The sequence below is a fragment of the Neopsephotus bourkii genome, unplaced genomic scaffold (genome assembly GCF_033783945.1).
Source record: "Neopsephotus bourkii isolate Nb327-2 ecotype Australia unplaced genomic scaffold, CSIRO-AGI_Nbou_v1 NB_1331, whole genome shotgun sequence".
Classification (NCBI taxonomy): Eukaryota; Metazoa; Chordata; class Aves; order Psittaciformes; family Psittacidae; genus Neopsephotus; species Neopsephotus bourkii.
In genome coordinates this window covers 506,645-521,673 of record NW_026901811.1, presented here as the reverse complement: position 1 = coordinate 521,673, position 15,029 = coordinate 506,645, and the positions used below count along the sequence as shown (strand labels likewise).

The window sequence follows — 15,029 nt, the reverse complement described above, 5'->3', positions numbered from 1 at the left end:
CCCTGCCCGTGGCAGGGGTTGGAACTGGGTGAGCTTTAAGGTCCTTTCCAACTGAAACCGTTCCATGATTCTATAATTGTATGATTCTATGTTCAACCACCTTGATGTTACCCACAGAGAGAAGCAGTAACACATTCATACCAGCAACTGAGTACAGCAGCATTGGGCTTCTCTCTCCATGTCCCTCTTGGGGAGGGTGTCTGTATGGGGACAGGCTGATGACACAGGTGGGAATCTCAGTAACATTAAGCAGGAAATAAAGCCCAGCTCAGAGCTGAAGCTCTCTCCCATCCTCTTCCCAGCCCCTGGCTTTGGGGTTTGTGCGCCCTGGGGAAGGTTCCCACCTCCCCTGCACTTCTGTGGCTCCCCATGGCGTTTCCCCCACTCCACACTCATATTTACTGAGTGGAAAGATCTGTCTGTATGTTGTAGGTAAGGACTAGACTCTTCCATGGCTTGTCCAGTTGCAAGTCTTGTCACCCTGCAAAATCCTGGAGGTTTTATTATCAGGATTATTTAATATCAGGAACATACAGGAAGGGAGAATAACTCCCTGTTATAATGGAACCCCACATCTCGTGCTACAGTGGATGTCCGGGGAGACAGATCTCCATCAACTGCCCACCAGAAGCTGTCCCTGCTGTAGCCAGTGCCCCTTAGCAGATGCCAGTTTGCCTTTCCCAGTGTGTTCAGCACCAATGCATGCCTGCCACTGGTTTTATGTGCAACTGGTTGGAACAGCAAAGGCTTCTTCTTTTTAATGTCTTTCTACAGGAAGAGTATTTTGTTCTATGGTCATTCATGGACGTGGACAGTGAGATTGAGCTCACCCTTAGCAAGCCTGCCAACACCACCAAGCTCAGCGATGCAGCTGACACACTGGATCCAGAGTGACCTGGACAGGCTGGAGAGGTGGGACTGTTTGAACCTCATGGAGTTCAATCCCCAGCACAAACACAGGCTGAGGGAGACAGGATGGAGCAGCCTGAGAAGGACTTGGGGTGTTGGGTGAGGAGAAGCTCCCCATGAGACAGCTTAAGTGTGCGCTTGAGCCCAGAACCCACTCGTGTCCTGGGCTGCACCCCCAGAGTGTGAGCAGCAGCTCAGGGAGGGGATCCTTCCCCTCTGCTGTGCTCTGAGGGGACTCCAGCACCATAAAATCCCAGTTTTGGCTGGGAGGGACCTTAAATCTCCTCCAGCTCCAACCCTGCCACAGGCAGGGACCCCTTCCACTGGAGCAGCTTGCTCCAAGCCCCTGTGTCCAACCTGGCCTTGAGCACTGCCAGGGATGGGGCTGTTCTCAGGTTGCTGCGCAGGTCCCGCTGGGGATGGTGGGAGCGCAGCCGCCTCCCGCCGCCTCTCCGCGGGAAGCCCCCGAGCCCCATCCGAAGCGAAGCGGACGGATCCCGCCTCGCGGTGGGTTCTGGCATCTCCCCCGAGGCGCGGGGATGCCTCGGCCGCGGCGAGGATGCTCCAACCACGGGGCGCGCCGGCGGGGCGGGACCGGGCGGCTCCGCTCCGCCCCGCATCGCACCGCGGGGAGGGCGCGGCCGCGACACGCCCCCTCCGCCCCTGCGCCGCCGCGGAGCGCAGCGCGGGCGCGGAGCGCATCGCAGCGCAACGGAACGGAGCAGAACGGAGCGGAGCGGGACCCGCCCCGCCGCTGCCGCCGCCTTTGTGTCCGGGCGCCGCCCTGTGCTCGGGGGCGGGCTCAGCGCGGCGGGGCCGGCGGGAGCCGCGGGCAGCCCTCGGCGGCGGCCCCGGACCGCGGCTTGGCCGCGCATGGACGCGCGCTCCCGCCTGCACCGTGAGTACCGCCGGGCTGGGCCGGGTCGGACGGGGAAGGGCGGAGGGGGGATGCTGGGGATGCTCCGCCGCCGCCCCCGGTGCGGGATGCCGTCGGGCTGCGGGTCCGCGGGGAGGGAGCGCCCGGGCTGCGCGGAGCCTCCGCCGAGGACAAAGGAGCGGCCGGCGCCGGGGCTCCCCGCGGGGGCAGCCCCCACGCACGGACCGCGCTCGGTGCCGCCGCCTCCTCCGCTGTATTGCGCGATCGTTGCCTTCATCCTGCCCGGAGCGAGGCACCGCGCTCAGCGCCGCTCCTGAGGATTCTGCGCCTTTCCCAGCGCCTGCAGCTCCCTCCCGGGGCACCGCGGCTCGGGGGGGCGAGGGACGGGGGGCAGCGGAGCCGTTGCCGCCCCCTGCCAGCCCCGGGTCGAGCGCCCGGCCCCGCGGTCCGGGTACCAGCTCGGACCGCTCCTGGGGGCTCGGAGCGACCGCCCTGAGGCCGGGCAGCGGCTGGGCTGCGGGAGACGGGTCCCGGGGCAGGGGTTCCCACGCTGGGATCTCCCGGACCCGTCTCCAGCCACCGAGGGCAGAGGGGACAGCGGGTCCCAGGGGAGCAGGGGCACGGCTGGGTTTGAGCCTTATTTCTACGAGGCTGCGCTGGGGAAGGGTCGTGTCCATGAAAGCACTGCTGGAAGTTCCTTGGGTTTTGGTGAAATTAAACCGATCCGCATGCCGGATGCTTCTGCCCATCGCTTCTCTTAAAGCCCTTCATTTTGGCTTTGCACACCTGTGGTTTCCAGCTAAACCCAGCCACGTGTGGTCCCCGGTATTGACCTCAGGTGTTGTGGGTAGTGATAACCCTCAGGAGTGGATGAGAGGCAGCTGAGGCATCTTCCTCATGGCTCCATGACGAGAGAAGTGACTTCATCTGGTGGGTTCTGCCGTTAGAGGCCGTCCGCTTGCCATGGCAACCTCCGCCCGGGTGCTGCAGCCACCGCTGGGAAGTAGCAAACGAGTTGTCAGATAGGAGCAGCTGATTCCAGAGCCTGCATCCTTAGAGATAAATCGTGCATCCTGGAAAACGTGACCTCCTTTTCCAGATTATTGCTGTTGCCTCAGGTTGGAGGTGTGGGGATGGGAAGGAAATTTTCCTCCTGGGGAGATCGTGGGGTTTTCTGCTCATGAAAGGTTTCTTCATTTCTCAAGCAGTGGTAATAGTGTAATTCATTTGAAAACCATGTTAATGATTGCAGTCAGATGCCTTGGTGTGAGCTTGATGTCCGTGTGACCCCAGCATTTGCTGCTGTTTGATGTGGAAAACTTTGATAAGAGTATTTTTAATTTATTTTTTGTCTGTGATACAAACAATAGGGAATACATAAAACCCTGGGCTTGCATCGGAGTGGTTTTGCAGTGGCTGGAGTGGCAGCAGCCACAGCCAGCTGCCCGCTGCTCCGGTGGGAGCACACAGGGAGCCGCAGTTTGGAAGCAGGGGATGTATAAAGGCTTCTTAATAATGCCTCTAAAAATGAGTGGAAGTCGTAGCTGCTTACAAAATGGGATCTGCAAAGGGAGGTTGTCTGTTAGCTCTGGAATATCCAAGGCAGCAGATGCGCACGCTGCTAAAGCCACAAAACTTCAGAATCCATGAGGAATTAACAGCCCCCTGGGGTATCTCCATCTGTACCAACCTTTGGTTGTGTGCGGTTGAAGCAGAGATGCTGGTGATGTGAGCAGAGCATTGAACTTCACCACACACCTGGAAAACTGGGATTAACCCCCACTGGAGTGGGGCCAGTGGATGCTCCTGATGGAGCAGCCCCAGAGCCCCATGCCCAAGCTCTGCTCCATCCTCTGCCTGATGCCCAGTTCCACTGTGCCAGAGCTGCTGACTGCGGGGCCGTTCAGAGCTCAGGATGGGAGCAGAGGTTCTTCAGTGCCTCAGGAATGGGGAATTTAGGCTTTAGGTGTATGGGTAATGACAGCCCCTTCTCTGCTCTGCCACTGGGTGAGGTGGGAGCAGCAGCTCCATCCCTGGGAGCCCTGGCCCTGCTCCTGGGTGGCCCTGCTGGGGCTGGGCTTGCTGTGGAGAGCTGGGAGTCAGACCTGGTGTGAATGGGAGCAGGAGGAAATGCTTCCCTTTGAGCAGGGCCCCGCTCACAGGCACTCATCTGCAGGCCCACAGATCACTGTCTGGGAGCCCGCAACAACGACCCTGTGACATGCTGGGTAGAAACTGTCCCAGAAAGGGTCAGTGCTGCTTCATCCTGTAAATGAATGCTCCCGGTAGCTCTGAGCTGAGCACAGACCAAGCACCTCCATGTTGTAGGAAACCCTATTTAAAGCTTTGCAAGAGCCACCACCATGTGTCCTTGGTTTTCAGCTCAGCTCTCTCTAATTTTAGCGTGGTTTCTGCAGGCTTTAATTTGCCGGCACGGCAGATTGCATCAAACCCTGGGACAAGTCCTTCAGAACCGTAGCTGTTGGTCAGGTCGGTTTCTTTTCCTGGGAAGGCAGAGGCATCCTTTGTGTTTCACTGTGTCTTCCCTGGGCAGGTGTAGTGTGACCTGCCCAGAAGTTACGGAGGAGCCAAAGGATGGGAGATGCGATGGTTGGGAGGGAGAACACATTGGAAAGCTTTGGGTTAGGGTGGGCAGAACCTTGTGGGAGAGCTCTGGCAGCCGGGAGGAGAAGCTGCTGTGGGTGGTTGGTAGCAAAGTGCAACATCAGGGAAGTAAAGGAGCATAAAATCCAGACAGCTTGAGAGGTGCTTTGCTGAAGTGCAATGTTAATGGAACAAGCTAGGGTGAATAAAAGGGGAGAGGAAGCCATGAGCTCAGGATAACATTCTTCATCCCTTGGTTCACTCGTACCCAAAGAGAATGAATACATGGCTGCAGGAGGAGCTGATGGGAGGAAAATGCCTTATTTTATTGTTCTCCTTGAATATTTTGCTGGGGAAAAGAGATGTAAATGAGAGCAAAGAAAACGTGAGGAGAACAGGTTTAACCCTTTACAAGTGTAGGAGAGAGCAGGCAGGGAAGATGGGAATGTGTCTCGCTTGGGTGAAGGACGGCGACACTGTTTATTGAAATCCAATAAAGGAGATGTGTGGAATGCCGGAGGGTCTGTGTGAGCTGTGCGAATTCCTGGGGATGGGAAGCAGACACGGCTTTATGACACGTAGCTTGTCAGTCGTTACTGGTATTCAGTGATGTGCTTAGGATGTAAAGACATCCCTGTGGAATCTTTGATGCTGGGTTTATCACCGGAGTGTGATGCTTGGAAGATGTGACCCAGACTGTAAATAGAGCAGTATTCCAGGTAGAAAACATGTATGGGAAGAGCGTTTGGGTACACAGGAATGTGAGGATCATGCTGTGTGGCATGGAGAGCAGCAGAGCAGAGCGTGCCCGTCTGCTTGCTGCCAGCAGGACTTGCGGGCTGTGGGCACTGACCTCGAGTCACGGAGCTGATGCTCCATTCCCTGGAGAGCACTGCTCCAGAGCAGGGAATTGAGTGGCATTTCAAGCTCTGGGGTTGTTTTTCAGTGGCTGACGTTCAAATACTGCTTGGTTGGTGGCTCTGGTTTGGTGCTTTCTAAATTTCCAGTTGACTTAGGGAAGATTATGGAAGGAAGATGATGGTGTGCCAGGAGGAAGGGGGCATTCCAGAAGTTGCTCAGAGAGGAGCCCGTGGTCCCAGTGGATGTATTCCTCACTCCTGCTGTGTCTGATGTTGCACAAGAGGCCCTCATCAGAGCTGTCCTTCCCTTCTGCAGCGTGCATGGATTCATCCGTAACAGATGTTGGGTCTTGGTTGTGGTTGGAGGTGAACAGGCCCTGGTGGGACCTGAGCTGTGAGGCTGAGGATGTGCTGAGAGGAGGCGAGAGGAGCAGTGGCAGAGCACGGGCCAGCAGCAGCGGCAGGGCCTGGAGCTCGGGCTCCAGCTCTTCCCAGGTCAAACCCCACCAATCCCTCCCGCTGCCTGCTTCTCCTGTGTCACCTTATTCCCCGATATACATACACGCTCTCCAGTCAAACACCGCACGTTCTGTTTCCAGCACTGTGTTCCCATCTTCTCTTCACTGTTGTTGTTCTCAGACCATGGAAGAGGCTTTCAGCAGAGGCCCTTCACCCTGGGGGATGCTTTGTGAGATGTTTCTGCTCATTCTTACTCTTGACACAAAGGCTTGGACAAGCTGGAGCACCACTGACAGGAGGGAAATGTGGGGATGGCTCTGGAGCGATGCCTGGAGCCCAGGGAAGCTGGTGGTGAAGTGGATGAGGCTGGGGAGTGGAACACGACACAGCATGAAGGGGTCTTTGGGTAGCTGGTGGGCAGCTCTGCTCCATGAGACTGAAACCTGCTGAAGGTGTTGTTTGGTGTCAGAATCTTGTTGTACCTCGTGTCTGGTTTGCCTCGGGTGTTAGGTACACTGATCCAGCCGCGTGGTGCGTGCGCTGGGTGTTTCCACCTCTGGGAATGCTGCAGCTTTGCTGTGGTTCCAGTAACAATCCCCGCATCTGAAAGCCTGAGCACTAAATTGGTGCCTTTCAGCAGTTCTCTCATTACGTGAGACATTTTCTGTACTTAACAAATGGTTCTTATTCCTGCCAGCGCCTCAGCCCGGTGTTTTAGGCCCGTGGGTGTCAGGGAACAGAACATATTTCTGTGTCTGTGAATGTGATCCCACACGTTGTCTTTAAGTGGGAAACTGTTCGCAGCCCTTATATGGTGAGGGATCTTTTCCCAAACCCATCGTGCTTTCTCCAGGAGCAGTAACGCTGCGTTGCCTCCCAGTGCTCTGCAGGCTGGATACTGGTGATGAACCAGAAATAGGAAATGCTCCGTCTCCTTTTCCTGGAAAAAAGTCACCTGCTCTGGCTTGTCATCCATTCAGGAATTGTTTCTAGAAATGCTTGATGGCTTCCAACAGCTAATCAGTGGGTAGGTGCCAAAATCAGAGATAAGAACCTGAGGGCAGCAAAGGTGCTGTTGCTGCTGAGTGCTGGGCATCTCTCCTTCATCTTCACTGAGTGTGCACACTCCTCCTCACATGCAGCCACTTGGACTGCAGAGTTGCAGCCTCCTGCCCATGCAGGCATCCAGGCACTGTAGGAGAAGCAAAGGTGCCTGCATGTCACGGCACAGGGACACATTGCAGTGATGTGCCATGATTCCAGCAGGTGTTCTGAGTGTTGGGCAGTGAGCTTTGTGAGGTACATGAGTTACCTGAGCACCTCGTGATGTTCTGAATGAACGTCAGTGAGAGGCTGGTTACAAATTCATGAGCATGTGAACAAAGGGTGAAGAGTCCTTCACGGTGATGGAGGAGTGCCTCAGATGGATTACCCTCCAATTGATTTTGTTGAGGAACGCTCTTTTTTGCATTAGGTATTCCTGCCCAGTGGCAGAACACCCCCAAATTCTCTTGATTTATAACAGGAAGGCTTTGTGATGCTCATGGTCATGCACAGCGGAGGAGGAAGAGGTGTGAGGCTTCACTCATGCTGGATGCTGAGAAAGCCAGAGGTTGAGTCTGGATGGATGGGTGGATGGATGGATGGGTGGGTGGATGGATGGATGGTGGATGGATGGATGGATGGATGGATGATGGGTGGATGGATGGATGGATGGATGATGGGTGGATGGATGGGTGGATGGATGGATGGATGGTGGATGGATGGTGGATGGATGGTGGATGGATGGTGGATGGATGGTGGATGTGCTGCCGCTGGAGCTGGCAGGAGCTGTGCCATGGTCCCCCAGCGGTGTGGCACAGTACCCCCTGCCTTTGGAGGCTCCTTCCCGTATGGATGTTTCAGTGCCCATCCAGCTGGGATGTGAAGGGCACTCGGGTAGTGTGGATGGGAGAGAGGGAGAGCCTCCATGGGCATGGATGGTGCTACCTGTGGGTGAGCAGTGTCATCTCGTGAGCTTTCATGACCCCCTTGTTTTGAGTAGCATCTGTGTTGGTCCCCTCCTGCATGGCAAGAAGGGAAGGAGGTGGCCTAGTGCAGAGGCATGGAGGAGTGAGGATCTGTGGGGAGAGGAGAGCATCAGGTGGGCGCTGGGAAGCAGCTGGAGGTGCAGCCTGAACAGGAGTCCAGGATGCTCTGGTACTTCCTGGGCTCACAGTCGCATCCTGCGTTGCTTTGGTAACCTTTGCATGCTTTCTTCCTTTGTTCATCTGTGATTTGTCCTGGGACAGATTAGGAAGTACTGCTCCAAAGGCTCATCCTGCACCTCTGTGTCCTTGGATAGCACCGGGTGCCTGCAGTGACTTGGGTCATAGGACTCAGGGGTCTACCAGACCCCATGTGCTGCTCTGAGGGAAGGATGTGTCTGATGCACAGCACAGGGATGGACCTGCCTTTGGAGCCCTGCAGTGTCACCTGTGTGGAAGCTGTCACCCCCCTGGGTCTGAGCACAGCAGAGGTGCTGCTGTTGATTCACAGACACTCACTGCCTCATGAATTCAGGTGTTGTGGTGCTGTGTCTGGGCAGGGAGATGAATCATTACAGTCAGGTGTTTAGCTGTGGTGCTATCAGTAACATCCAAAGGCTTAATAATTCTCTTGGAAGCTCCACAATGGAGCAAAATTCATGTATTCACACAGGTGACAGGTTGGTTTGTAAGGGGGGGCTCGAGTATCAGACCAAACTGGATCAGAAATGCCATGAAAGTCTTTATGACTTTGAGTATCTTCTTGGAGTGGCAGTCAAGCAGAGCCATCCCTTGCTTTCTGAAGGGAAGAAGCAATGGGAGCATTGAGCTGAACTTTACTGTTTTTTTAACAGTGTTTTTTAGCAAATACTTAGCAGAAGAACAGTTTCCATGAGAGATGCTAGAACATAGACGTGTTCTATTTGTAGTCCTGTATTAATATGGTCTATATAACAATGTGGTTTGTGGTTTATAAGTGTCACCTAGAAGAGAGGGTTTGGCTCAGAACCATCTCCAGGACAATCTCCATGAGCTGTCCCAGACTTACACCCCAGTGGGGAACAATAAGAACAAACCTCAGTTAATCATATTGTAGAACAATCATAGAATCCCAGACTGGTTTGGGTTGGAAGGGACCTTAAAGATCATCCAGTCCCAACCCCCTGTCATGGGCAGGGACCCCTTCCACTAGAGCAGCTTGCTCCAAGCCTCTGTGTCCAATCTGTTCGCATGCACCTACTTGTAGGAGTTTACCTTGGGCCATAAATAGGGTTTTCTTTCTTTGTTGTTCCATGATTGCAGATGCTGCAGCGTTTTAATAAGGGATTTTTCCCCTGGTAAATCCATGTTTCAGGACTTCTGCAGAAATACCTGTGAAAGAGGCCACACTAAAAATGACCAGTGGCACACTGGCCTCTGGTAGCACATCACCTTTCAAATCTGTGCACAGAAACTCCTTTACCATAAGCATTCCGTGCGTTTCCCAAGGCTCCCCGGTGTCCGTGCATCGCTCTGCCGGGGAAGGGCATTCCTTTTAATGGGATGTCATTAGCACTCCGCTGCTGAATGATTATTCCCATTTATAATGGCAACAATATGTTAACTTCCACAAGTTAAGAAGTGAGATCCTGGAGCTGCCAGTCAGTGTGCGAGGGCTGCTGGCGCTCTGTAATCATCGCTGCTATTTCTGGGTGGCCAGATTTAGCATAAATAGGTGTGATGCAACGTGTCATTCCATATTTAGCCCTTGTCCAAGACATCTTAGTTTAGGAATGGTGCTTTTTGCATAAAATGAATGAAGAAACTCAACCTGTACCCATGGGGGGGGGGGGGGGGGGGGGACAAAACAAACCCCAGTGCTGTCATTTGCTTCTCTCCCCAGTTTTTCTTTAGTTCACCTGACTCACAGCATCTCCATGGCCTCCTCTGCACTCGCTCCAACAGCTCCACGTCCCTCTTGTGCTGCTGCCCCAGAGCTGGATCAGGGCTGCAGGGGGGTCTCCCCAGAGCACAGCAGAGGGGCAGGATCCCCTCCCTGAGCTGCTGCTCACGCTCTGGGGGTGCAGCCCAGCACATGGGTGGCTTCCCAAGCACATGGAGGTAAATGGGACTGCGTTGGCTGTCTCTGGGTTTGGCTCTGGTCTGTAGCTGGCTTTAGAAATGCTGAGCTCTATAGCCCTTATTCTCTTACTCAGAGTTTGGACTTAGCATAGTCCTAAGGTTCCTTTATTCCCTTTTACAGTGGTGCTTTGGGTGGTTGGTGTTTTTCCCTTTCACTATTGCATGTTGTGTCGCAGCAGAAGTCTCTCTTGTGGTCACCTTCATTCTGTGCTCCAATACCCCCACTGCCTTACCCCAGGAACCAAAACTGGGGTAAGAGTAAGGAGGTGGGAGATGGCTGTTGCCCAGGACTTGCATCTCCTCTGGGCAGCTCCTGCAACTGGGACATCATCCGTGAATTTGGATAAGGCAGAAGCAACCTCATCAGTGCTGGCTGTTGGGTTAGCCTGAGCTTAGAGAAGTCTGAATTGCTCCTCCTCGGGTTGATACCGACTGCTCACCCTGAACTCGTGTGAGTAAGTTATGTGGTCACTTAGGGAGCTATTGCACAGTACCATGAGTGCTCTGTGCTGTCAGGAGGTGTTCTCTGCTGCCAGCTTTATTTGGAGCTCTCATTTTTGCACTGGAGATGACAGGGAGCTGCTCCCAATCCATCTTCTCCATGCCACCAGGGTTTGATGGATATCTATCATGTTTCTTCCCCCCAGCTCATCTCTTTTATACACTGGCCTACTTAGTGACTCTCCACAGAGGAGTCTGTACCTTCACCCATCCTTTTCATCCTATTCTGAGCTTTTCTCATATCTCGTACGTCCTTCCCTTTTATTTCAATGAGGGGACCATTTCTTTATCCTTTAGAACAGCTCTGGGAAACCTTAAAGCAAAAGAAATTAGGTCCTTTCTGAAATACCTCCCATTTTTCTAGTCCATTAGTGCGAATGTGCTGACTTCAGCAGCATGGGGCGAGCAGCATGAGAAAACATAACTGATATTAACAGAAATGTAACATTAACAGGATATAATGAGTTTGTTCTTAATAAATGCTTACCTGAAATGCAACACCTTGAAAGAGGAATGTTCATCGTTGACAAGAAAGGCAGACGAACAATCATTATCTTGCTAATGAACTGATAAGTCTGACTTAAATCATGTACAGGAGCTACCTCTGAGCTCCTCTCCAACCTCTTTCTCCATCTAGTTGACAGTAAGAAACAGCGCTTTAGCACTGAGTACAAAATACATTGTCAGCCCTTGTCTCTAGCACCCGATATGTGTGTGTGTATATATATGAATATAGATTTATATTAATGCATGCCTGAAAATCTGAAATCACATTGCTCATAGAGGCGGCTCCATCCTCACAATAGGAGAAACCCTGGAAATTCTCAGCAAGTAAAATGCAAACCATTAAGGAGTTTTATGACTTTCAGATCCTTCATCAGTGGGGGGCCAGGGTTTCATTTTTGCCTCCTGTGGCTTCTCCATTCCCTCTGGAGGAAGTGTAATGGAATGAAGGATGTGTAATGGAATGAAGGATGTGTAGTGGAATAATTGGTGCAGCAGCAGGTGACACTGGGATAGGGGTGAGCAGAGCGTGTTTCAGGTGATATGTGTGTTTAGAAGATGCCATCATACTCACGTATTTGGCTGGAGGCAGTGGCTGAAGGCAGGGACTCATGCAGCAGCATGGAAGCAAACGGCACAGCGAAGAAGTCTTGGAGCTGAGCTGTTTCCTCCTCCAAAGAGCATTAGTGTTCCTTGTATTGCAGAAGAGAAGGGCCTCCTTTGGCTGGATCTCTTTGCATGTGGGTCTCCTTGGGCTGTGTTCAGTGCCCTCAGACTCGTGATGAAGGGGAGGTTGCACCTCAATGCTGTGTGTCCCAAAGGCCCCTTTGAGGCACGTTTTCATAGCAGCCCAGTTCCTCTTTCAGGGAATCTATAAGCAACTTGATTGTCCCTGTAAGCCCTCAGTGCAGAGAGGCTGCTGCAGAGACCTGAACTGCTCCTGCTCCCCCCTGTGCATGGCAGGTACCGGCCTCATGCCTTAGGGGTGGCTTTGGGAAGACCCAAAGGCAGAGCTGCTCCCTGTGGAACTGCTGCAGGGTGGGTGCTGGCTCTTGGAAAGCTGCTTAGGGGCAGGTTTCTTCTTCTCAAATCTAACTGAGGCATCTCCATGAAAAAGTCAATCTTTTCAGGCAAACAAGGGTTCTTCCAGACCTGCTCAGTGCTGCTTCATGGAAAACCTTCACATCTTGTTCAGCCTGGAGGAGGCTTCCTTAGAGCAGCTTCAGTGCCTAAAGGGGCTACAAGAAACCTGGAGAGGGGCTTGGGACAAGGGCCTGTAGGGACAGGCCAAGGGGAATGGCTTGAACCTGCCCAAGAGGAGGTTTAGATTAGATTGGTCTGTGATTCCATGGTCTGCCAGACTTCAGGTCCCAAACTGAATTTTCCCAGTTTATTGCTTCCCTGATAAATATTTTCTTCTCAAGACTGTTAAAACTGGAGGGAGAAAACCACAGCTCTCCACCAAGGTTCATAACTTCTGATGGTTCCATTGTTCTATTTTTGCTGTGATTTCATTTCATAGAATCATAGAATCCCAGCCTGGTTTGGGTTGGAAGGGACCTTAAAGCTCCTCCAGCTCCAACCCCTGCTACAGGCAGGGACCCCTTCCACTGGAGCAGCTTGCTCCAAGCCCCTGTGTCCAACCTGGCCTTGAGCACTGCCAGGGATGGGGCAGCCACAGCTTCTCTGGGCACCCTGTGCCAGCGCCTCAGCACCCTCACAGGGAAGAGCTTCTGCCTAAGAGCTCAGCTCAATTTCAACCAACTTTTCTCTAAGAAAATGCAAACAAAAAACTGAAACCTTTTTCTTTGTGGTGGTTGCTGTGGCTTTGAAGATGTTCTCTGTGTTATTTCCTGACCCTTGAGGACTACATATTCATAGCTGAGAGCAGAGATCAGCCAGAGCCTTGCAGCAGACCTGAGGGCAGGTCTTGGATGCGCAGGTTTGTAGGGCATGTTGCAGAGGTGAAGCAAGGAGCTCTTGCAAAGCAATAGTAGAAGGCACCAGCTACAAACTCCTTTAGCATCCGTGGTGCAAGGCAGATGAACTGCTTACAGAAGGGCATTGACCTGCCCTGAGTTGCAGGAGGTGAAGCAGATGCTGGTTTGCTGCTGTGGTGAGGCTGTTACACTGTATGTGCCTGCTTGATCCAGAGAGGAGCAGAAAGTGGGCTTGGAAATTGCATGGTGGAAAAAGCTATTAATATTAAGGCACTTTCTCTTGTTTTCAGCTGTGAACTGTAATTTACTATGATTATTTGTTTCCTAATAAATTGTGTGTAGCTCATCTCGGCATCAAAACACATTAAACTCTTTGCTCCGATGTCTGTTATGCAGGCTAATTTAATTCATCTTTGAAAGGAGTTTATGACCAGATGCATGAGATTTGACTCCAAGATATCATGTGCTTGTCCTCTCTGTCTGGGTATACCCAGGTCAAATTCTGCTCCTTTTATCCTCATAATTTAATTGAAGTCAAGAGAGCTGCATAGGTACTAACAGCAGTACACTCATTAGATAGAGTGGTATGGGAAGGTTTGTGTTTCAAGTGAGGATGGTAGTGTATGAATGGATTGGAGAAAGCTATCCACTGGTGTTTGTCTTACAAAAGCTTTCAACATTTCAGTTGTAGCAGCCACTGTTTAGCTAATGGGATTAAAATAGGGATTTTAAATCTAAATAGAAATAAAATACAGAGTAGTGACACCATTTAACTGCAGACATAACGTGAATGCTGTTATTAATTAGTGAAAAAGCTTATGAACATGACATTGTTGTGGAGTGTTTTCTATTAAGATACGTTGAAAGGAAAGATAGTCCACAGCTAAACAGGGTTTAAGGTTGCTCTCCCACTTGTTGTCTCTCTATTTTTCTGCTCTATTTGCTTATCTTCCCAAGCTGTGATGGGACAAATTCTGCTCCCAGTTATTGTCACTGGGAGCTGGTGCTAAGTTTGTGTGTGCAAAGCAGAGGTTTGTCCCAGGCCCCTAAGGAGCAGTGAGCTGATGGGATGCACTGGCCTTTGGGGTTGCACCAGTTTCATAATCCCACCTGAGAACTTCAGGTTCAGAAGATGGCCATCACTGTGGGTACCACTGAGGGGATCAGGAGCCCTGTGAGGGCCCAACAGACCCCAGGCAAGTGCATCAATGTGAGATAATGGTTCAGCTCGCACACCGTGGTCAAAACCTACCCTGGTTTTGCCTGTGTTGTGCCTGCTCTGGCCCAGCAGCATTCGAGGAGTCGGTTTGGATGGTTTGACACCCACCAGACAAAAATACCCAGTGTCAGTATGTGTGTAATCGCGTTCTTGGGGAAGAAAATAGAGCTGAAGGTGCTGTGCTGCTGCATCCTCGCAGCTTCTCCTACACATGGTGTCGGCAGCCAAGCAGGGGCAGAATGAGACGGAGCTCGGTGGTTCCACAAGGAAATAATTTATAAGCACCAGCCTTAAAGCAAAGCATGCCAAGGAAGAAAACTGGGTCTTCTGCAGTGCAGTAATGGCTTTGTAATGGAGTTCCTGGAGCAAAAACTTCAGTTTTATGGTATTTTTGCATCTTAAGTATTTGTGATGTGATTGTCAACAGGATGAGCAAAAGCCAGATTTATTCCTAGTGGTTCTAAGAGTCCTAACGTGTATTTAGTGATGTGCACTGGATACAAAGCAACTTACACTACACAACAGAAACAGAAGTATATGAGAGATCAGTTAGGTTGCTGAAATGTCTTTGACAGACAGCATTTAAGGGCATACTCTTGAATATATATTGGTTTTATGTTTTGTACTGAACGTTGCTGGGTTCGTTGCATCTAGGAACTGTTGTGTCTATCCTTAAGAATCATAGCATCAACCAGGCTGGAAAAGACCTTTAAGATCATCAAGTCCAATTCTTTACCTTCCCCTTTCACTACTGTAAATCCAGTTATTTCTTTGGAGCTACCACATAATTGCAGCTCTGTAATTCACGATGAAAGGGGGTATAGATGATTTATGGTCCATCCTTTGAGCAAATCTGGTGTCTCATGGATGGTTACAGCAGTGGATAACGTCTTCCATTTTGATGTTGCTGTTTTTTGGGCTTTGTTGTGTTGTTGCAAGCGTGTGATGGCTCAAGTTAAAAGAACTCCCAAATAGCTTAATTCTTTCTCTAAAACCATTGAGGAAAAG

General features: G+C 51.7%; 1 protein-coding gene across 9 annotated transcripts in view; it reads left to right on the top strand.

Annotated features, from left to right (window-relative positions):
* Positions 1 to 1,687: 1,687 nt before the first annotated feature.
* Positions 1,688 to 15,029, top strand: part of LRRC7 (leucine rich repeat containing 7) — a 402,104-nt gene continuing 388,762 nt past the window's right edge. For all 9 annotated transcript variants that reach the window (XM_061366413.1, XM_061366414.1, XM_061366411.1 and 6 more), the window contains exon 1: positions 1,688 to 1,807. In XM_061366413.1, coding sequence (XP_061222397.1) covers positions 1,783 to 1,807 — 25 coding nt within the window. In that variant the 5' untranslated portion in view covers positions 1,688 to 1,782. The remainder of the gene's footprint in view (positions 1,808 to 15,029) is intronic.